This window comes from Mauremys reevesii, linkage group 18 (genome assembly GCF_016161935.1).
Source record: "Mauremys reevesii isolate NIE-2019 linkage group 18, ASM1616193v1, whole genome shotgun sequence".
Taxonomy (NCBI): Eukaryota; Metazoa; Chordata; order Testudines; family Geoemydidae; genus Mauremys; species Mauremys reevesii.
Window position 1 is genome coordinate 10,541,523 of NC_052640.1, and position 24,428 is coordinate 10,565,950.

At 46.6% G+C, this 24,428-nt stretch overlaps 1 protein-coding gene across 5 annotated transcripts in view; it reads left to right on the forward strand.

The window, feature by feature from the left end:
• TMEM132C (transmembrane protein 132C) overlaps positions 1 to 11,845 on the forward strand; it is a 292,182-nt gene extending 280,337 nt beyond the window's left edge. For all 5 annotated transcript variants that reach the window (XM_039505825.1, XM_039505824.1, XM_039505828.1 and 2 more), the window contains 2 exons: positions 994 to 1,185; positions 8,827 to 11,845. In XM_039505825.1, coding sequence (XP_039361759.1) covers positions 994 to 1,185; positions 8,827 to 10,026 — 1,392 coding nt within the window. In that variant the 3' untranslated portion in view covers positions 10,027 to 11,845. The remainder of the gene's footprint in view (positions 1 to 993; positions 1,186 to 8,826) is intronic.
• The last annotated feature ends 12,583 nt before the right edge of the window (positions 11,846 to 24,428 follow it).

Sequence of the window (24,428 nt, forward strand, 5' to 3'; positions counted from 1 at the left end):
TGCATTCCATCTCCATTCAATTCGAACAAATAAAGCAAAAGCCCCCGCCATTGTAGTGAGACAGATCAAAACCTGTATTTCAGCCTTCCTTACTGGACAGCTCTTGCACCTGTGAAGATCTTGGTAAACATCCTGCTTTTCCACACAGGGTGAGGCTCCCCCTGCCGTTTAACTAGTGGAACTGCTGCCTGGAGACAGAGGGCCTGATTTTCAGAGATACCGAGCACCCATAACTCTAATGGGTGTCAACTGGAGTGGAGGGTGTTCAGTGCCTGTGAAAGTTACTCTTAGGGCCAGATTCTTAGCTGGTGTAAATTGAAGACCATAGTACTATGCTGATTTCCACTGGCTGCGGATTTGGCCTCAGTGTCCTGGTTGGATTCTCAGCAGAGTTTAGTGCACAAACTGCAAATGTAGCCACAGACGGTGGGTGGGAGAGACTGTGTGTGCCTGAGTAGCTGTCCTCTGCTCTCTAAATGTTTGGAGGTGGATAGGGAGTACCCATTTGCGTCAAAGGGAACAATTTCCCACTTGAGAATGGGCTGCATGATCCATTAGAAACTTCAGGGATAGAGAAATGGATATGGAAATGGAAAAACGAAGGACAAATCCTGGAAGGTGCTGAGAGCCTCCAGCGTCCTTTGAAGCCATTGAGAGTTGAGGAGGCTCAGCCCCTTACAGGATCAGGACCAAAATTAGGAGGGAAAGGTTGTATTATTTCCAGGCTTATAAGAAAGTAGCGGAAATAATGGGGGTAAAATAAGATAGCTCCCAAAGAGGTATTTGATGCAGTGGCTTTGAGCTGTAATCTCTCCATCGGATGGGTTCTCCTTGCTTCCTGCATGAAACCAGTGTGTCCTCTCCATGTCCTCCTTCACCCAGTCTCTGTGCCTGAAGCAAGGCTTTGGGGGCAGGAGCAGATGACGTGGTGAGAAGGGTCACTGTAGTTGTTTAACCCTTTCCTGATGCTGTTCCCTTTCTGTTTCTCCAAAGGTTTTTTCTCCTCTGTCGGACTCCATTCTGGCAGAGAAGACAGTGACGGTGCTAGATGACAAAGTGACCATAACAGACCTCGGGGTGCAGATGGTGGCTGGGCTGTCGCTCTTCCTTCAGCCAAGCCCGGCAAATAACCGAGCTATTGTGGCTACAACCATTGCTCAGGAGCTGCTTCATACCCCTAAACAGGTAGCGTGCACTCGGTTCTCCTTGCTGCTGGCATGCTGGGTGGGGCCGTGGGTCATCCCTGCAGAGTTGCCTCCCCCTTAGCAAGTTTTTAGGGGAAAACAGCATAGACTTTAAGTTACGGGTATAACACAGTTTTATAGCCATGCCTCTCCAGCAGAGGGCACCCTGGCATTGGCTTCTTTCTTCTTCCCGCCTGCAAATTTGGGCTTAGCCCTTTGGAAAAGTTCCAAACCCAAACGTTCCGACTTGCACGTTGCCTGTCTTTTCAAAGGCTCCCTTTAAACACCGTGACCTTGGCAGCTCTCCTGAGCCTTTATTACACTTCTTTCACAGGCCATCCATGCTCTCTGTTTGCCATGAGCAGTGCCCTTGATCTCCATGTCAGAGAGTGGGAGAGCCCCGTGATTTAATATTTGGGAGAGCCATAAAACAGCGATGGGAGAAAGGCGAGCTCGTTCATTTTCCTGTTGGAGCAACAGCAGGCAGCCTGGCTCCCCTCTCTTCTTTTATTCTTCAGGGTGACTCAGATGGGTTAGTTGTTCAGCTCATTAGGGGACACCGGTGTGTCGATCCTGCTTAATTCAAAGCCGGCACGTTTTCAGATCAGCCGAGGGAAGGATCTCAAGCAGTGAATTTCAGGTCACATAATCTGTACGGATACGAGGAGTGGAAAACGGCACCATATCAAGGCAAATAGTTGCCAAAAAATAGATTAAAAACAAGGGGGTCTGCAGCAATGGAAGTGACAAGGGCCTGTTCAATCCTGATTTCACTCTGCGGTGTAGAACACACTTATTCAGGGCTGTATAATGCCATCTGCAGCCATTGCTCTCACAAAACCACTATTTCATTCCTCGTAAATAGGGAAGAGCTCGGTTCAGGTTTTATGGCCCATTTTCATGCTGATCACTGTATCATTTTCTGGAACACAAGAATAATGTAGATTGTTTTATAACTCAGTAGTTAGTGGCAGGATGACATCCAAGCTCGAAGAAGGAAGTGCTGTCCATCTGTTTAATTTCCTTCATCCTGTAATCATCTGAGTCTTATGTAATTAACCCATGTGTGCCCTTCTTCGGGGCTTCCTTTTGGAAACCGCTCTCCTCGACAGATGCTGAGTTGGAAATTGAAGAAGCCAAAGCAAGAAACAAATCTAACCTAGTTAGAGGGCATAGGGCAGGGTAAGATTTTTTTCCTGCAGCTTGGCTGGGAGTGTCACATGCTGGCTTGAGAATAAAACAGCCTGTGGGGCTGGAGGGGTTGCATATCTCAATGCAGCGTGCAAAGATATTTACCAGTGTAAGTTTATGAGCATGGGAAGGCTCTGACCAACGCCTCCTGAATATTGTTCAGCTGAACAGTGTGTTCATGTTGCTGTACCTGCTGTACACGCCTCCTCTTCCCCACTCTGCGGTGTAGCCCCACTGTGTTCTGCTGTGTGAGTGCACCAATCAAGAAGCAAGAGGCTGCCGAGTACTCTTCCCTTACCGAGGACTGGCTGCTCCACCCCCCATCTCCCACAGTCCCTCACACCTCCCCAGCCTGGAAGCATAGAAGCTGCTAATTCCCTTCCAGCCCTCATTGCTACTAGCAAGAAGGAGCAAGGAAAGAGAGGCCAGAGCGTTCTCAGACCAGGGCCCGGAAAGCCCCAGGTGACCTGGTTGCAAGTAACAACCCTGGGTTAGTGGCTGCCTTTCCTATCCCTCCCACTCCTTGCTGTCCTGCAGCTGCCTTTTCCATGCAGTTCCTCATCTGCTGCTTCTGTTTTTGTACTTGCAGCCCCTCCAAGCCAGAGCCCGTGTGCATGCCCCCCACACCCTGCCTCTGCCTTTTCTTCCCATCCCCACCCCCACCTCCCGAGCTAAGGGTGAGGAGCAGAGTGTTTTATATGCTTCCAAGCCGCATGCCTCCCTCAGTGCTCCCCTGTTGGGCTGATTGCTGCCCTCAACCTGTGTAGCTCATGCACTCGAGTTCTCCTCTGCTGCCCAGCAGAGCCCGCCCTTTGCAGCGGCTCTGAGAGCCTTCTGTACCCGCACAGCCGTGGTCTGAGGGCAGCCACTGTGTCCTTGCTGCAGAGGGCTGAGCTGATGCCACTGAATTTTCTCCTTGCTCTTAATGAGAATCACTGAATGGCCCATCTCTTGCCAGAAGACTGGCCCTAGAGGTACAGGTTTCTGAATTGCTAGCGCAGTTGGCCATTATTCCCCTCCCGCAATGAAAAGTGTTTGAAGTAGGACTGGCCGGAAAACAAGAATTCCGTTTCATGAAAAATTTCAACCTTTTGACATTTGTTTTCATTCCTTAGCAGGACAAACCTGAGGCCTTTCAGCATTTTTCATGAAAGAACGTGACAGACTCCAGAATAACCAATAGTGCAGTGATTAGGGTGGTCACCTGGGATGTAGGAGCTCTAGGTTCAAGTCCCTATTCTGCTTGAGTCAGAGCAGGACTAGAACCTGGATCTCCCATGTGAATGGCTTTAACCTGCTGGCTGTAGAATCATGCTACTCACCAACCAGCTCTAGCTTCTCAATCCAAGTTTCCTTTTGGTTTTTGAACGTTCAAAGCTGGTCAGTTCAGCTGGGTGGGATATACACATTGAGAGTCAAATACCTGTATTTGTGATCAAATTGTGCATAAGAGTTTTAAAGCTTTGCAAATCTGCACTTATGAAAGGTCGCAGGTATGGCTAAATAAAGGTAATAATTGGAGATATACCAATCTCCTAGAACTGGAAGGGACCTTGAAAGGTCCTTGAGTCCAGCCCCCTGCCTTCACTAGCAGGACCAATTTTTGCCCCAGATCCCTAAGTGGCCCCCTCAAGGATTGAACTCACAACCCTGGGTTTAGCAGGTCGATGCTCAAACCACTGAGCTATCCCTCACCCCTTAGGCTCCATGACAGATTTGTGGACTGTAGGGGACAGATTTTCCCCCTACTGTTCCACCGGCTCTAACTATAACATGAAGAAAACAGGGGAGATAAAGTAATTTACAAAAGGGAAAATACTGGTGGGCTTTATAATTCAGGCAAATTTATCAGGTGGCATCTCCAGACTGATCAGCAGCTCTGAGGAAGCAGAGATGTGATTGCACAGTGAGATACGTAATGGTGCTGAAGAGGCCAAGCTAATATAAATAGGCAAAGAATGCTAGTCTGGCTAGGGTGGAAGAGGAGATTAGAGAAGTATGTGAAGAAAAACATGGCCAAAAGGTGTCTTGATGAGTGCAGCGGTGCTTCACGTACGTAGGAAACAACATGTTGTTTGGAAATCAACAGCTGCTGTAGGAAGCAAATTCTCCATCGCTTCTGAATTGGGTTCTAAGTGATCTGATGTATGGTATCTGACTCACCTCCAATCTCTCTAGTCGCCGTATAAATAATCCCATCTTCTGAGGGATGTTGACGATGACGTGAATTTGTGGTTTATTTGTTTATAAAGAGCACAGCGGAATGAGAGGGGGATGAAAACTGGTAACCCCACAAGCTATTTGTTTATGCTTATTAATTAATGAACACAGGGATTTGTCACCTTCGGCATCAGACAGGGCAGCAGCTTTGCTGATAATAAGGTTTCAATCCATCTTCATCTGTTGATAGTAATTGGAGGCCCTTGTCAGAGATTTAGAGGGGATTTATTGATGCGGTACATAGGATTTGCAGAAACAGCTCTTTGAAGGACATGGCACTAAATCATTTCTATTTTTTTAAGCCTTTCAGAATTTCTAATCATTTGGGAAATTTGCTTCCTTCCCTTGCATTCAGCTTGCCTTTAAGTGAAAGAGTCAAGAAGAGGATTTTGTGCCAAATTGCTTATTTGGGCAGATGAAATGTATTTTGGCAGGATTGGGGGAATTCTCTTTTTTTTCCCCCTTATAATTCAGATTCTCCACTGTCCACGTGTGACAGTTTTCTATGTAATTGGCTCTTTATAGAGAGGATCCCTTAAAATTTAAAAATTCAGTGCAGATTGAAGAGAGTAGCAGGGGGTCTTGGTTAATTGGAGTAAATCATATTTGTGGTCTTCAACCTCAAATGGCTCCTCATTTACTCTTCATTACTTCTGCTTCCCAAACACCAGGATTGGGCTTTTGTGGGGACAGACGGAGCCGGTAGCTCCTACCACGACACTTCCCACTGTGAGACCCTGTTGTCAGTGGCTTACAACTTTACCAAACTTTAACAGCTTGAGCTGAAGTTTGCTGGGTGCCTGCCTCAGGCTGATTTTATATATATATATATATATATATATATATATATATATATATATATATATATATATATATATATACAGCCAAAACAGCTCAGCCATTTCTGAGAAAGAGGCTAGTGAAATCCACATTGTTTTGCTCATCTTCAAAACTCTGGTGACCTTTTCTTTAAAACACTCTGCCACTCCATGCTTTGGAGCAAGGACTTTCTGTAAGAATTGTAGCCTTTGTGTCAGAAGTCTGTGGCCTCCCACATGAAAATCTGTCCCAGTTTGGCCAAGTTTTAAGATCACAGTTCACACATGCTCAGTAAAGACTTTGTAGATTTTAGCAGCCAACTTCCCTGAAGATTCCATCCATGCTGGGCGTGCTGCAGGGCAGGGCTGAGCAGGACATTCTCTGCAATCGCAGCTGTGGGCGCTGCTATGGGTTGTGCTGGGTCCAGGCACCTGAACTGAGAGCGGGGAGCCTATCGCTCCTGTGCTCTCAGGGTCCCCCCGCACTCCCAGGCTTAGACAGCGTTGAGGAAGAAGCTGCCTGATTTGAATGCAGAGGGGGCAAAAGCCAGACTGGCAGGGGGCTGAGGAGAGAAGTAGGTTGGGACCAGGAACTAGGGGGGCTGGGACTAGACCCGGGGCGAGGGAAACTGGGACTGGAAATGGGCGGGGGGGACTGGGACTGTCCAGGCGAGGGAACTGGAACTGGAAGCTAGAGAGATCAGGGATGGGACAGTGACCCGTAAGTGATGGGGAAACTGAGATAGGATGAGGAGTAGGGGAGGCTGGGACTGGCTGGCCAAGGAGAGTGGGGCGGCGGGCAGGAGGTGAGGGAGGAAAGAGACAGATCTGACAAGGAGCCAGGTGTGGAGGGAGCACTGGTACTGGCTGGGTAAAGAGATTGGGGAAAGGGGCTGGTGGGAGGAAAATGGGGTTGGGGAATGTGGAGGGGACCAGACGCTAGAGTCAGGGAGAGAGACAGATCAAGTGAGGAGCTGGGAAAGGGGGGGACAGAGACTGGCTGGGCAAGGAGCCTGGAACTGTCTGTAGTACCCCTGCCTCACCTGTTGCAGAAGTTGGAAGGTGTGTAGCGAATGGGGCAGGGGATTGCAGGATGAGAATGGATGGTCTCATGATCAAGGCAGTTGAATGCTGCCCAGCAGAACTAGATTTTATCCCAGCCTCCGCTACAGAGGGCCAGATTTTTAAAGGTGTTTAGGCACCTAACTCCCACTGATTCCCATTGACAAAGTAGCTGAAGTTGCGTATCTTAGATCAATCCCCACCCCTCTCCAGCGTAGACCAGGCCCCAGTCTAATGTCTTAACCACAAAACACCCCTCCCACTTTTTTGTTATTCTGTGTCTATTGTCCTCTCTGGTTCCAAAAAAGGAGCCATTGAGAGATGATCTCAGTGCCATTTGGGTTCCTGCTGCAGTTTTCACTAGTGCGTTTCTCCCTAAAGATGGTCATTTTGCCTTTCCTATGACTCAATGCAAAAAAAGAGGGAAAAAGACCACTCGTTCCAGATGTAGTGGAGAAGCAGAATATCAAGTGTGCCAGATCACCCAAAGACGAATGGAGATGGGTCCCCCCCACACACACACGATTCCATGGGAAGAATAGTCTTTCTTTCCCAGAGCTGGGTTTGCTACTGCTAGAAATTTCCAAAGAGTAAAACTTACCCACAATGACAAAAGCCTACCATGACCATGCTGCAGACGTGGGTTTGATTACAGCATATGTTGACCTACCAAAGCTAGCCTTGATCTACTTAGCACGAGTACCGGTAGCAGTGACGCCATGACAGCACGGGCTAGCCACTCAAGTATGTACCCAGGTCCCAGGCAGGCTGGTACAGCCCATGCTGAGCTGCAGACTCGCTGTTATTGGTACTCATGGCTACATTAAAATTAGCCTGGGTATGTCTACACATGCTGCAATCCCTCTCCCCACCCCCCAGTGGCGGTGCAGATGTACCTAAAAGTGATGCTCTGCAGTTTTGCACTAATTTATTCAGCCATCTCAGGCTTGTTTCATGAAAGATCCATTGTTTTAATGTCCCTTCCTCCCTCGCACTTTTCAGCATTGCTACAGCTTCAGAGTTACCCTGGCTCTATTTCATCACTGTGTGCAAAGCATGTCTGAATCACCAAGTACTTTGCCCTCTTTCCTGGTGTGCCACAATATATTTTTCCCTTGTTTGGTCCCCAAAGAGCTTTCTGATAGCACTTGGAAAATTAAATATTCAGTGCATTCCAACCTTCTGCACAGCTAAATGCCCCTTGCTGTTTTCATTGAAAAGCTTTAAATTTAACTGGAAGGGTAGCAATTCCCTTTGTTTATAACCATAGTGTAACAAATTGTAACCAATTGAAAACAATATTGGGTTGTAAATTTGTATTATGATTGGACATTAAAAGGGTGGCGATGCTTTTCCCCATGGTGATTTTCAGCCCAATTGTTTTGATGTACCTGCGGGTAAAGTTATTAAGGACATTTGCAGTGTAAGTCTTGGGAAGAATAGAATTTCACTTCCATGTGTAGCTGCATTTCAGCAGTCTGCCAGCACGTATGCTAACTAAACAAACTAGACATAGAGCAAATGAAAAAATAAAGAAATCTCCTGCAAAGAAAGCTACTGAGACGTGGAGAAGTAAATATCTATATCATCTGGATGAGACTCAAATAGAAACAACTTCGCCTCTTGACCGCTAGCTTTCTGTTTGCTTCTAATGGTGACTTCTAATGGTACTACCTGCAGGGAGCAAACACAGTCCAATTAAATCCAAGCCATTTGTATATCGTTATCATAGAGATCACAGCAGAATCCTCACACCCTGCCTTGGCTGACATGGAAATGTAATGGGGTTTACAATTATTTTCAAGGGTAAAGTGTGTTTAGCTAAAAACAAACAGTTCTCATGCAAAGTAACAACTGTTTTGCAAGTCTTTTGTTTCCTTTCAGGTGACCCATTTTCAAGACATTGTGGCATCTCTCCTCTTCTCTGCTACAATATTTATGCCCTGTTTAATTTGACTGCTCCGTGTGACATATTTGCATGGGGAACAACAGGAAAATAAGTGTTCTGTCAAGTGCTTCCAGTACTTTTTCTGTTTTGTCTCTTCCAGTTTTCATGCGACAGGAATGTGGTTTTTTTTAAATGGGTGTGTTCTTATTACGATCTCCCCATATCAATTATTTCACATTTCCATTTGCAAAACCTTTCCATGAAAGATACCGCTGGGCTCTTTAATGAAAAATGTGACCAATTTTCTGCCCCATCGGTCAAGACTCAGCTTGTTTTCAGCATAGTACGGAGCCAGTGCCTCCTGCTTCGTTCAGCTGCATTTCAGAGCTGAGATTGATGAGTTGCAATCAGTTGAGCTGTTTTATTTAAGGCCCTGTCTTTAACCATTTCTCTCTTCTTTTAGGAAGCCATAGTAAGCATCTGGATCCAGTTCAGTGACAGCTCAGTTACTCCATTAGACATTTATGACCCCAAAGACTTCTCCCTTTCTGCCATGTCGCTGGACAAATCCATTGTCTCAACCCATCAGAGCACTGCCTGGAAATGGCCGGTCGTGGCAGCAGAAGGTGAAGGGCAGGGCACATTGATCAAAGTAGACATGATGATCTCTGAAGCCTGCCAGAAGTCCAAGAGGAAAAGTGTCTTGGCCATGGGCAACAGCAACATCAAAGTGAAGTTCGGCCAAAATGATGCCAACTCCAACACTGGCGGAGATTATGATGCCGATGAGATTGAAAACCATGCGAGTGACCGGCGGCAAAAGGTGTCGGATCAAGAGCGGTACGGCCAGGATGGGCAATACTATGGGAGCTCTTCGGCGGAGCGAGAGGAAAGTACCGTCAGAAAAGTCAGCACCACTGCAAAGTCAATGCTCAAAAACAAAGTCATGAAAAACAATAGGCTGGATGGAGGCAAACTCTCAGATGATGGCCAGCTGCAGAACATTCCCATAGATTTCACCAACTTTCCTGCTCAAGTAGACCTCCCAAAAAGCAATGGGGGCATGGAGGAGAACGATCTAGTGCAGTCGCCCAGAGGCCTTAGTGATTTGGAAATTGGGATGTACGCTCTGCTGGGGGTCTTCTGCCTGGCAATTCTTGTCTTCCTAATAAACTGTGCAACGTTTGCATTGAAATACCGGCACAAGCAGGTTCCAGTGGAAGGGCAAGCCACCATGACCCACTCCCACGACTGGGTCTGGCTTGGAAATGAGGCGGAGCTGCTGGAGAACACAGCGGATGTGTCACCTCAGCAGGATGAGCACACCACTATTATAGACCGAGGGATGGGCCATGAGGAAAGCAACCACCTCCTCAACGGCGGCACTCAAAAGAACATCCAGAGCCAGATCCATAGATCTGCTGACTCGGGGGGGAAGCAAGGGAAAGAGCAGAAAACGGAACCTTTGCATTCCCCCACATCCAAACGAAAGCGGGTAAAATTCACAACCTTCACCACCATCCCACCCGATGATGGTTGTCCCACCGTCAACTCTATCCTAAGTAGCAATGATGACGATATTAAATGGGTGTGCCAGGATATGGACCTCGGGGACTCCAAAGAGATAAAAAACTACATGGAGAAGTTCAAAGACAAAGTGTAGCTCCTGTCTGGTTTTCTGGGTTTAACCACACCTTGATGCCTTCAGTTCTACAGTATATATTGGGACAGAAAAGGGGAGAAGGAGGGGATCAGTAGGGGAAAAAAAATCAACAACAACAAGAAGGCAGTTTCTGTCATCAGGGAAAGAAATTTGTCAAACTGTCCATGGCTTTGGGTTTGTTTGTTTGTTTTTCTCCAAAAGCTGCTCGTGGATTTGGGCAGTCAATGGAATGCAAATCCCAGAAGGGAGTAAGGAAACAGATTAACCAATACGATGAACTGGGCATGGTGAGGTTGTGAAAATTTATCTGATGGGTCAAAATAATAACAACAATATTATAGACAAGGTACCAAAAATGTTTTTAAAAAAAAAAGTGAGAGAAAGTTAGTTAATAGACAAGACAGAGAAACGGTCACTTCTTAATGCTTGTAATAATATGAAAGTATGACCCAGGAAGAGACAGTTTAGAGTGTTACCCAAGCAGTTGCTATCTATTCCCTCATCTGAAGTGAAAACATGTCCCTGGCATTAAATATGGAGCAGAAAGAGATTATCTGATATATTTTTATTTTTCTGTCTATTTTCCACCCCTTGTCGCTTTCTTTAAAATGAGTCTTAAAAACAAACAATCCAGTAGGTTCTTTATGGACCAAGAGATAATTGTTTTTCTTAATTAGCTAATAATAATCTTCCTTGTCATTTGAAGAACTCAGAGGATGAGCAAAAACTAATAATTCCAGCGTGGCATCTCTTCTGAAAGCATGAGTTTCGGCTGCTTTGTGCTAGCTAGAAACTTGTTCTGTTTGGAGGAAGATTTAATTTTGCTTTTGGGTGTGTAGGTTGGTTCGTTAAGTTTCCACAACCAAAGTTCCCATGTCTCACCAAGGGAAGAAAGTGCTGTTCTATGTTTGCATTTAAAAATAATAAACAATAGGAATGACCTATAGGAATGGTGCATACCTACCGAATATAAGACCAAGACCATCAAAGCCCACATATGTGCACAGTCTAATTTTTAATTTTTTGCCAAGTCAGTGAATTCATAATTTGTCCTGTATTTTGCTCTGTTCATCTTTTCAATGCCACCAATTCTCATGGGGGATTGGGAGGGAGGGTGGGGATTGGTACTCACAAATAGAGAAGCAGGTTGTCCCAAGCCCATTTTATTTCCTCATGTTAGGGGAGCTGAGTTTTTGGATGGATAATATTAGTTTGGAGAAAGAGAAATTCAAATGACCAAGGATCAAGAGATATCTGGGTCTACTTTATTTTCATTTGTTTCCCTTGGACCAGCACAAACTGGAAAATGTGTTATATTGAAAATCAGCTGTTTTTAGTAACAAAATATGAATTCAGCAGTGCATCAGAAACAAATGGGAGATAAAGGCACAGATAAATGGATGCTGTTCCACTGACTTTAATGTCAATTTACACAAAATGAGGATATGGCTCAGAATCTAAATGATGGGGGAAAACCAGACTCAAGAAAACCTATTCATAATTCAAAAGAAGTCCTCATGTCAAATCTTTTTTGGAAAGCAGTGTTACGTCTTGACTCCTAGCAGGGAGCACTTGCATTGTTTGTCAGCCCTGTCTTTACCCGTTGATTCCACTACATCTTTTTTTTTTTTTAATTACTAAACTCAGTAGGTTTGTCCTTTTATTTTTTTCTTTACTTGGACGACATGGACCCTGCCACTTGATAACATAGAAGGAGGTTTTAACAAGATATGCCTAGTATGCATTGTAGACTGAAAGAATGTAATATTTATTTATACATGATATATAAATTGTAATTAAAATGCTTTACATGGCTTGACAAGTTAATCTCTTGTTGGGGGGGCTGTTTCCATTTTTTTTTAATACAAAAAACAAAAATTAAAAAAAGCAAACAAAAAACCACCCTCCCCTGGCCTAATTGCTGAGAAAATGTATAAACTTCTTTTTGAAGAGATAATAGAAGAATGTAGAGGTTTTACTTCTGCCTCTAATCCGTTTGTTGTAACCCATTCCCCTCTCCCCACCCACTCTATGGTGATGATGATGGATGGCAGGAGAGGACAGAAGGCCGACAAATTCTGAGGCAGTGTCATTATTAATCATGCTCATCTTCATCATCAGCATGACCAGCTCCGGAAAATTTGCTTCTGACATGTGCAACTTTTTTGCAGCCAGTCATAAGTAATTGTGCTGCCTCTGCGGTTGATACGCGAGCTTGGATGTAGGTACGTTGCATTGATTAATAACTGACATTTACAAAGCACGTTTTATCGCAAAGGAACCCAAAGCATGTTACAAGCTAAGCAAAGTGATACATCAACCATACATGGGCACTCACTGCATCCTACCCACAAAATGCAGCCACCTCTGGGATGAAACACCACAGAACCATACAGCACAACAGGTAAAGACAGGAAGAACGATACCCAATTGGAAATCCTGGCAGAATGTACGTAGCCAGAATGTTATTACCAAAAATAAATTTGGCCTTGGACATTTGCAAAAAGTATTAAAGGATTGTTAATGATCTGAACTAGGCAGGAACACTGACTTACATCTCGTAGGAAAGATGGCACCTCAAGCAACACAGTGCACCCTGTTATCTCCTAGGGAAGTGGTTCAGTACTGGCTTGAGAAAAGAGGGCCACCTTGTCAGTCATGGGCACCACTCCCTGCAGCACTTAGTTGCTTCTGAGTCAGTCTGACCCAGTTTGGCATCTAAGATTTGACAGGAGCCAAGCAGGAGGTGGTATCTCCATATAATAAAGAGAACACCTAGTTCTTCTATAGCACTTTCCATCAGTTGATAATCACATATGAAACTTTTGGCTACCAAGAGCAAACAGCTGGAGGAAATACAGCTTAGAGTATATGCTCACAGGGGCAGGGACAGCATTTATTTTAGGGCCAAATCCAGCCATTTTTAGCAGGCAACAGCTTGGCTTAACAAAACTATTCCAGTCAGAGTAAAGAAATTTATTCCAATTCCTCAAAATGTTCAAGTTTTCATCAAAAAACAAACATTTTTCAAGGGAAATTTAAAAAAAACCATTTTTTCATGAAAAACAATATTTCTAACACATACAGTGAAGATTTTTATTGAGATATGTGTTTGTGCACTGCTGTGCAGCTCAAGTTAGCTTTGACTTCAGAGACACTTTTTTTTTTTTTATTCCTAAGAAACACATGGATCTTTTATAAGCAATAGGAATCTCACAGTTTGTTTTGTGTAATGGATTGACCTAATAAGGATATGCATATTTCTCTGTGTGCCACAGATTTGGAATTTGGCTGGTTGGTTTGAACTAACAACTGCCTGGGAAGATTTACTTTCCTTTAGTAATGACAATATTTCTGGCATCTACCAGACTAGTATGCAAGTTACTGCCCTCTTGGAAAGAAGCTTTCAGTGATGATGAACTATGTGTGTACCACACTTTCCTTTATCAGTCTTTGATTCACCATGATACCTGAATCAAAACTGTGTCTCTTTACAGCACCTCTAAGGGTCTGTCTGCAGTGCAGTTGGCGGCGTGATTGAAGTGCCCATAGAAATATCCAAGCTAAGCTTTAATGTAGCTAGATTGCAGCAGTTCTCAGTGGGTTGTGACCCCTTTTTAATTGGATCACCAGGGCCGGCATTAGACTTGCTGGGGCCCGGGAATGAAGCCAAAACCTGAGCCCCACCATCCGGGGCTGAAGCCAAAGCCCGTGTGGGGTCATGTAGTAATTTTTGTTGGACTTCAGCGTGAGCGAGGCACCTGAGTAAGTACCCAGGGTCCCAAGTGGGCTTGTAGACCTCACTGAAGACTGTGATGCTGTGGCTTCACTACTATTGGTACCCACAATGATTTAGATCAAAGCTAGCTCGGGTATGTCTACACGGGCTGCAGTCACCGCTCTGCTTGCAGCGTAGACAGGTGGATAGGCTGAGCGTTTCAAAGGGAGTTAGGCTCCCAAATTCCAGTGACAGTCAATGAGAATTAGACACCTGACTCCAAACAGCCCCTTTGAAAACCCCAGTGTGTTGCACTAACGTGTACATTTGCCATTCAGAGGGAAGTGGCACGTTACACAGATCACAACGGACACTGGCTGCACAACTCATCACGCGGCTAGTTTACCCCCACTAGCTTTTCAAGGCCATAATGATCTCCCCGCTGTGCCCAATCAGTACTGAATACGCAGCAGTCCCTGAGCACATGACATCACATGAGGACGAGAAGCACCGGGACAAGGCAATTGCGGGAATGACACGTGCTTTAAACTAAAGCTTGGAGTTTTGAAACAAAAGGTCACTGGGTCCCACTAATCTGGCTGCAGCAGAGGCACTGCTGAGGGGAGCTGAAATAAACAACACATTTCCAGCTTTTATTTTTTTCCCTCTTCTTAATCCTCATCTTTATTTGCCACTTGACTGAGTGACAAAGTAACAACATGGGAAAGAGATGCAACACAGCCTCTCCGAAGCAAACGGGGGTGGGAAAATAATATCCTAACAGCAGCAGAATGTTTTATGACAACCACGTGCAGTTGTCTTAGTTGCTCTTAGCTCACAGGCTCTCAACCCGAGGGTCACGGCCTTTCCACAGATTAGATGTGCAGGGCTCTTAAAAGCATAGGAGGAAGGGGCTTGAAAGCACCTCTGTTTTAATAGGGAGTCACGGCATGGAAACGGTTAAGAACCCTGTTTTAGCTTCCGGAGCATAATGGGGACCAGTAAATGAAATGCATAAAATTCACTTCAGGCACCCGTTTTTTTAGTGTCACCAACAGCGCATTTGGGGGCCTGATCCTCAGTTGGCGTCAGCAGGTGTAGCTCCCTTGAAATTACTCAATGGCATTGTGTTGATTGACACCAGCTGAGGATCGACACCAGCTGAGGAGCTGGACCTTTGTTAATAAATCTATATGGGGTTGTGCGAGTAAAAGGCAGGCAGCCCCTATGAATGCTGGGAGCTGCCGCCATCTACCCAGGCCTGTGGTTTATCGGCGCACTGGCCCTGCCCAGTTCTGCTGTCACAAAGGTTCCCGGGAAGAAGCACCTCAGCGCCTGAGTCCTGGTAATGTAAGAGTTAAAATGTGAGGCGAGTGTGAGTCAAATTCATGCGACTGGTGTAATGCAGGCATGGGGCAAGCCCCTGTCCTGCCGCTGTTGGAAACTGTCACAATAGGGCTGCCCCTTTCCGAATCCCCCAGCCAGTGGAGACACTGCTACTAACAATGAGGGGACCCTGGGCCACATTCCTGTCTTGCTGTGACCTTCTCGCTCCTGTGTGGAGCCTGAGTTCAACCCCTGGGGATGAGGCTTCACCCCCCAGAGCCAGACACCGCACTTCGCAGCAACCGACACCAGTTTAGCACTTGACTTCAAGTCTAGATAGCAGTGTGAATGCATGTGAGTCCGGGGCCCAATCCTGTTCCCACTGTACTCAATGGGAGCTTTGCCATGGACTTCAGTAAGGAGGGGAGATCAACAAGGACCCCATCCAAAGCTCGGTGAAGTCCATCCATTGACTTCAACTGGCTTTGGATTAGGCCATACGCCTCCAAGCCATCCTGCAAACCCCTTTCTCACAGAGGAGCCTGAAGGGAGGTGCTGAGTGCCCTGAGCTCCCATTAAAGTCACTGATAGTTAAGGATACCCAGCCCGTTGCAGGATTAGAGTTCTGAGTAGGCCTCTCTCACCCGTACGGTCCCATTAGATTCAAGGGGCTGTTCACACGAGTAGGGGGCGTAGGACGTGACCATTAGCGTATCACAGAATAAAGAGGCGGTGATGTCTCTGGGGAGCTTTGTCTCTTTCCTAAGGAATGCAGCTCTCTGCCAGCCAAGGCTGCCGGTAGATTTTTAAGGCCAGAAGGGATCATTAGTCTGATGAGCTAGTCTGACCGCCTGCATCACAGAATTCGACCCGGCGCTTCCTGCATTGTGCCCAGTAACTTGTGGCTGAATCAGAGTGTCTCTGTGGTATCTGTCATGAGGAGAAGCTTTATTTAAAGACCAGGGGCGAGACTAAAACAGCGAAAGAGCAGCTCTGCCATCACGTCCCGTTTTTCTCTCGCTGTGGAACATCAGGCTTTAGAGACGGATGCAGATGCTGAAATTTTTCGATTTATCTTCTGCTGACCAAAAACTCCATCAAAAGCCATTTCTGTCAGAGCAGCGTAAATGCTCATCTCGGCAGGTAGGAAACTGCCAGGCTGTGAAATATCATTTATCTGAGAAATTCACATTGGGTCAAATGTCCCGATTTACATTTCTGAAGCTTTGCCACTCTGCCGTTCCGAAGGTGCTTGGATTGGGCGGGGACTGCTGCTCCGAATGCTACTCTTGGCACTGCGCCTGGCTCACCAGACAAGGAAATCTATAAGTACAAGGGGCGTATGGCTGCAAAGATAGCATATGCTGTGAGTTACGCTTTCTTTCAGGGAGCCGGGATGGAAATTCATTAGTAATCATTTGCACTTACAGGAAAGAGCCTTTCATCGGAGGAGTTCAGTGATTTACAAGCATGGCTCTTTCAGTGGGGGTGGTGACAGAATCACAGAACTGTAGGTCTGGAAGGGACCTCGAGAGGTCATCTAGTCCAGTCACCTGCACTCATGGCAGGACTAAGTATTATCTACACTAGGGGCAGGCAACCTTCGGCACACAGCCCGTCAGGGTCATCCACTGGCGGGCTGCGAGACGTTTTGTTTACGTTGACCGTCCGCAGGCACAGCCGCCCGCAGCTCCCAGTGGCTGTGGTTCGCTGTTCCCAGCCAATGGGAGCTGCGGGAAGCAGCAGCCAGCACGTCCCTGCAGCCCGCCGCTTCCCGCAGCTCCCAGTGGCCGGGAACAGCAAACTGCAGCCACTGGGAGCTGCGGGGGGCCGTGCCTGTGGACGGTCAACGTAAACAAAACGTCTTGCAGCCCGCCAGTGGATGACCCTGATGGGCCATGTGCCAAAGGTTGCCGATCCCTGATCTAGACCATCCCTGACAGGTGTTTGTCTAACCGGCAGTGAGTAGATAGGCAGGGTTTGACCTATTATTCTCACATCCACGATGGAAGGTAGGTATTCTTACAGGCTGTAACGGGGAGTAGCCCTTTAACATGGTTGAGGGTGACTCAGCTGCACTTGTGCCAGGTTTGGCCTGCCTGCCTCCCCAGGGGGAGGAAGAGTCAAGTCAGCTGACGAGGAGCCAGGCACCTCAGAGCTGGGCCTGCTGGGCTTGGAAAGGAGGCATGCTGCTGAGTGGATGCTGCTTTGGAAGGAAGGCTGTGGCTGGAAGGGGCACTCTAGCCGGGAGAAGAGACAGCAGCAGGAAAAGGGGTGGGGGCGGCAGGAAGGCCTGCTGAAAGCCGGAAGAGTCTCTGGAGAGGAAAGGCCCATGCAGAGCTTGGCTCCAGGGAGAGGAGTCCTAGGTGCTCTTCAAAGAATGAGACGCCAACCAGGTCTGCTGGTCCTGTAGGAAGAGACTGGGGGAAAGAGTGAGGCCTTTTTTGCTATTGGGGAAGATGGTCCAACTCTTTAGGGGTCCCAGGGCTGTGGACCCATAGGAACGAGTGACTGCAGCTTCCCCCTACGCTGCCACCAGGCGAGGTAAAGCAGTGACCCTGGTGTTAAGGGGAGGAAGAAGGGATGTGTGTGTGCCTGGTGTGGCTCCAGTAGGGAAGACTGGTGGTGTCTGTTGAACTTTGCTCCCCCCGAAGCGGTGGACTCTTGGGGCTTAGCTGGAAGGCCAAGTCCCTCAACTGGCGTGTGGTAAGAGAAGTAAGTCACCTTAGTGACTGTGCTGAGGTCTGAGAGAGCTCGGTTCATATGCGACTCTCTGGTAGATAGTCGGTGGAGCCTAAGCTGCAACCAGGAAGGGTAGCTGAGAGCTGCAGGGAAGAGGTTGATGTTAAACAATAAATTGTACCCAGAGCCAAGGGCCTGAGGTGAACTCGAGTGATTGACAAACCTCCTGGACCAGTGAGGGTCGGCTGGCCCATGCAGGCCACTAAAGTAAAGCACACACTGGTTAAGGCCACATGCTGCTCAATCGCACTAGTGAAAATCCAGATTAATCGAAATACAGAGCCTTTATATGACAGTGATTCAGTGTCAGAAACTGGGCTAGAACAATCAGGAGTTCCCTTGCCTAGCTGTCTGAAGTCGATGGAGGTTCATGGGAATAGCTGTGAGCGAAATTTTAATCTGTGGCGTTGTATTCAGTTACTATGATGGCTGCCGTTCAGGGTCCCTTTTTTCATACCAGTGAGAGGTGTGGCAAGGAGAGGGTGGGAACAGGAAGGGTAACACACAGTGAACTGTGTAAGCATCAGGACCCCCTAATCCTTGGAGACTGTATACAATTCAGAGGACTCGCCCTGCATTTGTGAAAGAACCAAGATCTGTGTGTGCTTCGTCCACTGCTAATCACTAGTATTGAAGAGCAACAGGTCAGTTTGTACAGGATGTGATCCAAAGCCAGTTGAGGTCATGGGAGTTTTCTTGTGAATTTCTATGGGCTTTGGATCAGGCCCATAGAAAAATTATTGAGTTGTTCATTACTGGAGGATTTAAAAAAAATAAAAACACCTGCCAGGAAATGGTGCCCCAAGGAAAATCAAAATGCCTTGCTGTGGTGTACGCCTGCCATTGGTCCAGTAACATTACATGACACAAGGTGTCGGAAGCAGACGGGAAAGAAGTGTCAGCCAACAGAGATATAGCCTATTACAAACCTTGAGGCTGGATTGGAGTTGATTGTGAATCTAATGATGGTTCAAATGATCTGGAGCTGGAACAGCCAAACACTCTTGCAGTGACCTTACTGAAGTAAGGAAGATTGGCGTGATGACAAATGAGTCAGGAAGTCCTTTGGTAAATTTGATATGAGTCAGAGGAAAAAACCTTTAATATGCCTGGTGGTTTACAAAGAGTCCAGGAGACATACTTAACAAGACACCAGAACTACCCTCCACTACAGAGTAGAAGATAAAGAGGGGAAAATTGGCTCTAAAAAGTGGCTGGCTTCATGCATTTGATCAGCCTCAAAGTACATCCTATTGCATACAGAGAAATCCCAGGGGCTAGATTTGCATGGCCTAATCAATACATGTGAATGAAACTGGAACAATAAATCAAACTGCAAAGTAGAACTTATTATGTCATTACGAGAGTAACTGAAAATGCTCCCAATGCAAGGAGTAAGGAGATGGGATGGAAGGATTAATGAGTGGTTGGATATTTTTTGAATAAGGTGCAAAGGCCAGAGTGAAGAAACTCTGTTTAATCAGCTTTGCTTCCGTAGGCATCTTCTGTGCATTCTTCTAAGATGTCAAAGTTTTTAATAAGCTAAAAAACCAATATTTCCCTGAAAAGCTGCCTAAAGTAAAGCAAGATAAGTGCCCAAATGTCACAGCTTATTTCTCACTGTGGGAAGTGTATCTGCACTTAGTCTCTGTTAACACTATTCGTGCCAACACAAATTGACTAAACAGCATGCAGATATTATTGCTTGCCGGTATAGAAACTGCGCTTTATGAAGTGTGCGTTGATGAACAATGTTTCACTGTGTATGCACGGTAGTATTCAGGCCTCCAAAAATCACAATAGCACATCCTGGCTCGTGCAGGTATAAGCTTCAGAGCCATCTCCAGCTGTCTACGTTCAACTGGAGGTAGGTAGATCTGAATGATACAATCTTATGGGCCAGCTGGTGTAAATCAGTGTACTTTCACTGACTTCAATGGAGCTGCAGTGATTTATACCAGCTGAGGAGCTGGCCCATGATATATATAGCACCAAGAGCTTCACCAAGGTGCGCCATCTGTGCAAAGGGGAAACTTATTCTCCCAGGGGCATAGCCTGTCCCATGCCCTGAAGCCACAGAGGAAAAGTTCCTTGGTTGTGGAACTGCTGCAAATAATGGAGCTGGATGTGAGAAGGGCCATAAAAGGGTTTTCGCATTCCCTGAAGAGCTCTCCTCCGTGTGTGCTCCGTGGCAGCCTGCAGGGGGCAGCAGCGAGCTGAGTATGCACCACTAAGGCAGCTCTGGGGTTGGCAACAGAGCACTCTTGCCATCCTCCTCTCCCTTGCAAGGTGTGTGTGTGCGGGAGGGTGGGAATTAGGCTGGTGTCGCTTCTGTGGACCAGCCAAGCAGCTGGGGGAGATTTCCTCTGCCCAGGCCCCTGCAGGCTTGCACAGCTCTGCCCGGCCCTCAGCCAGTGTCAGGCCTGCTCCGGGTTTAGGATTTGACGCTACGTACCCAGTCCCACAAACCCTGATTTGTGTGAACAGCAGCCCTGGATTCTGATCCTGCTCTCAGGAGGGGGTCTACCCCGTCTCTCCCCTGTGGCGTCAGCGGTCTTAACTCTCTGTCTCACACCCTAGGATGGAAACTGAGGCACGTCCTTTGTGTTGACCTCCAGCCTTTGTAGTATCTTAAAGGAACAGCACTATTTCGTAGCCATTCTTATGGTACATTTACATTTCACTGGTGGGTCTCCACACAGCATCCCCGTCGGCTAGTCAAGAAAGCCTCCTGCCCAAGACCCTATTCCACTAAGCAAACGATCGCATTGGCTCTTGCTTTTCTTCTGTTGGGGAAGCGACGGCGATGGGCTCTTCTTGCCGCTGCAAAGCAGGAATGGGCTGAGCAAAGCATTGCGCTCCCAGTTATCACGCACCACTTTCTGTGACATTACACCCCCTCCGCTTCCTGCTTTGGAAATCAGATAACTGCCCAATTGCGTGTTCCCAAAACACACAGCCGCTCTCAGCAGCAGCAGGCATCAATTGAGGGAAATTGCTCCACTTGTTTTGAAATGATCCTAAGCTGAATGTCAATGTTGAAAATAAGTTGTCAGCAAAGAAGATTCGGTAGCAAAAGAAGAGAGGCTGATTGTGATGCAAATGACCAAATAACTCTCATCCTTGACGGCTCATCCTGGACAAATTTGTACTGATTTTTGTACATCTATTTGTAGTGGGGGAGGGTAAAGAGAAAACTTTGTATAAAAATGGCACTGCTTATTGATTTTTCTGGTGTCGGAGGGTGCCCGCTATCAGTGTTCTGTACAATATGCCCCAGTCTCTGCCCCACTCGGGCGTAGCGCTGCCTGTGTTTGTTCCCAGTTAATGCCACACCTGGTTGAAGGTGCAGACACTACATTGGATCCACCTGGGTAGCACCAGAGGCATCTTTCTGAAGAATTGATACTTTTTGAGCTAATTAATAATGAACTGGCTTCTTCATTTATTTATTAAACCCAAAGTTGGATCCTCAATTAAGTTCTGACACTTTGCACCTTTCTGATGGCTCAGAGCAGGCAGGAAGCTGGTTTAGCTGGCTGCCAGGGAATTTCCCCTATGTAAAAGTTCAGGATGCCAGCGCAGTCTCCAGCAGAGGGGAAAGACCAGGATGAAGAGGTGTGGCCAAAGCACATCTGTATTTTGGCTGTTGGACAGTTCCTTGGAGCAGTGGGCAGCTGGCATAATTTAGAGCAGCCTTCAGGTTGCAGTCTTGCAATAGGTTGCAAACAATGGCTAGGCTGAAATTTGATCATGCAGCTTATTCAGCAAATACTCATGAATAACAAAGCAGGACTGAGGTCTGACTGCTTCACAAACTGAAAAGAAGGCCAAATTTTTGCATAATAATATTCCAACTGGCTCTGTTTGGATCGAAACAGATAAGAAAGGGGAGCTTTTTCCATGGCTTCACATTACGCATGCATTGCTTGAACAGGCAGCTAAGAAATTCCTGTTCTGCTGTTGGCCACTATCAAACGTTTACTAATTCATTTGTTAGTTTTTTGTATTCATTTCTTTCACCCTGGTGAATATTTTTATGAGCTACCAACTAGCTCCCTGTGGTTGCTGATTATTAATAATGTCAGAAATCTAGAGAGCCACTGGCGCAAATTCATGCGGTTTGGTAAACTCCCATTGTTTTAAGTGTCTGATGGCAATGGGGAAGAGGTGGACACTCTTTTCTGCAGACACGAGAGAATGAGATTGAGATTCCAGGGGAATGAGAAACAAAGATTTGATATAAACCAGAATGGAAGGGTGGAGGAAGGGGAGGGAGAAATGCTCCCTTATCTTTGTGTATGTAAGGTGCCTATAGCTTCCTGGTTTGTTCAGGTATCTCTAGATTCTCTCTGCTTAGGTAGCCAGATTAACACATTTCCTGGGGTGGGGAGTGCACCCATCACAATGGGCAAAGCCTGCAACTCTCTAGCATAACCCAGGGCTATGGGTTGTTCTAGTGCCCTGCCTGGTTTCAGAAGAAAGGCTTTGTTCTTGTTTGCTCCAGGCTACAGCATCTCTAGCCTCCTCTCTCCTGCAAGCATTGCCTTGAAGCAGTAACATCTCCCCCATCTTCAGAACACTTGCTGTTACTGCGGCTCCCCTGCTCCATCTAACTGACATAGCGTAGGCATTGCTGCAAGAGCCTTCCCCAGCAGAGAACCCAGAGTGCAGCGCTATTCCTGGCTCCCTGGTGCTGCTGTTTTCATTCTGCCCTCGGTTTAGCTACGTAGGTATTAAAAATTACCCCTCCCTTTTCTAAAGTGCCCTTGTCCTGTGAAAGCTGCCAAAGCATTCATCTTCTCTGGGGGGCAGATTGTGATTGGTGCATGTGTGGGGTGGGAGGAAATGGGCACAAGGAGAGTTGTTCCCCAAAGCCCCTCGAGGATTACGGCCAAGCATGGCACAATCCCACCTAACCCCATAGCACCTCCCCATACATACCTGGATATTAAGTTCACATTCTGCCCCTATGTGCAGTGGGCATGCGACACCCTCGGTTACCCAGCCATCTGTCTGGTGGAGAGTAGCAACCAGTCACACAGGCAGTGCACCGCCTCTGGGTGTAAATTCTTACTCCTGCAGAAAGTGCCAGAAGATCACTGATGACTGTGCAGAAAAGACAGAACTACTGTTGTAAGGGTTGTCTCCATGTCCCCCAGTTCGCATACAATAGATTCACGCACTCGGTAGAAGATTTACCAAGAGGGTGGTGAATGTCAAACATGGAGAGGAAGGAGAGACTCTCATGGGCATGAGACTCAGGTCCTATTCCCACCTCTGTCATGGATTCCCTGGCTGACCTTTGGCAAGTTTTTTAACCAAAAGCCTCCCTTAATTTTGGGTGTCTTGGTGTTTGGGTTCCCCTCTCGACACACCTAGAGCCCAATACTCAGAGGCACTGAGCACTCATAGCTCCCTGGGCTTCAGATTGAGTTGCGGGCATGCAGCCCCTTAGAAAGTCAGGCTGAATGTGGCTCAAGATTGGCACCCAAAATTAGTGGACACTTGAAAATATTGCCACTCTGTACCTCAGTTTCCCCATCTGTAATGGTGAGCAGGGTTTTCACCACATGGCCCCAGCGAAAGTCAACAGGCATTGCTCTGCTCAAGGCCTGGAGCTTGATTCTCCACTTCCTTCAACCTAGTCGCTGACACCTGTGCGAAGTCGGTGTAAGCTGCTCCCAGAATTCTGTGCTCACTCACACAAGTGGCATCTTCCTTCTGCCCACTCGGGACAGGTGTGAATGAAGACACGAGGCACATGACAGTGCAGGATCAGGCCCTAAAGTCTTGTTTCTGTTTCAGCTGAAGTCATTGGCAAAATTCTCCTTGGTTTCACTGAGAAAGGATCAGAGCAGATGAGGAGAAGGTGTTAGTGTTCAAAGAGTAAAGAGACAGCAGTATTATAGGTTGGGTAGCGTAATAATCATACCACTGGAAATGTATTGGTGCAGAGACCGCTGCCTGTTGTGTGGTCCAATAGTGTCTCTCTGTTGCCTTCTACTCCCTCCTCCCCACCATCTGTCTGTCTATCCACCTCTGTTGTCTTTTGTCTTATACTTAGGTGGTTCTTTGGGGCAGGGATTGTCTCTTTGTTCTGCTTGTACAGTGACTAGCACAATGGGATTCTGGGCCATGGCCGGGGTTCCAGGTGCTACAGTAATACAAATAATAAAATAGAGGGCTAATAACATGAGTAATGACTGACAGTTTAGCGCCATTTAGAACAATAGCCATCAGAGCAGAATTACACAGGGGCCATTCTTGGGTTTCTGTGACACTGTGGGTTTTACAAAAGAATGAGCCGAGGTTACCATAACAATAAGACTCGATTAATGTAATATGAGATTGCTAGGGAATTTTTTTCCATGGACTTGTATAAATAGATTAATATTTTTAACAGAACCACTTTGGCAATGCAGAGTGTCATTTCACACACCCACCTATCCCTTTTGTATTTTGGGAATCTGCCATTTATTTTCTAGCTATTCATCCATCCAGGTTCTTTGTATCACCAGGACCACCACCATCAGATCTGAGTACTTAAAATTTTATGGGGATTCTTACAAAAATGAGTATATTTTAAAACACTTTTTTCATACTGCATCCAGCT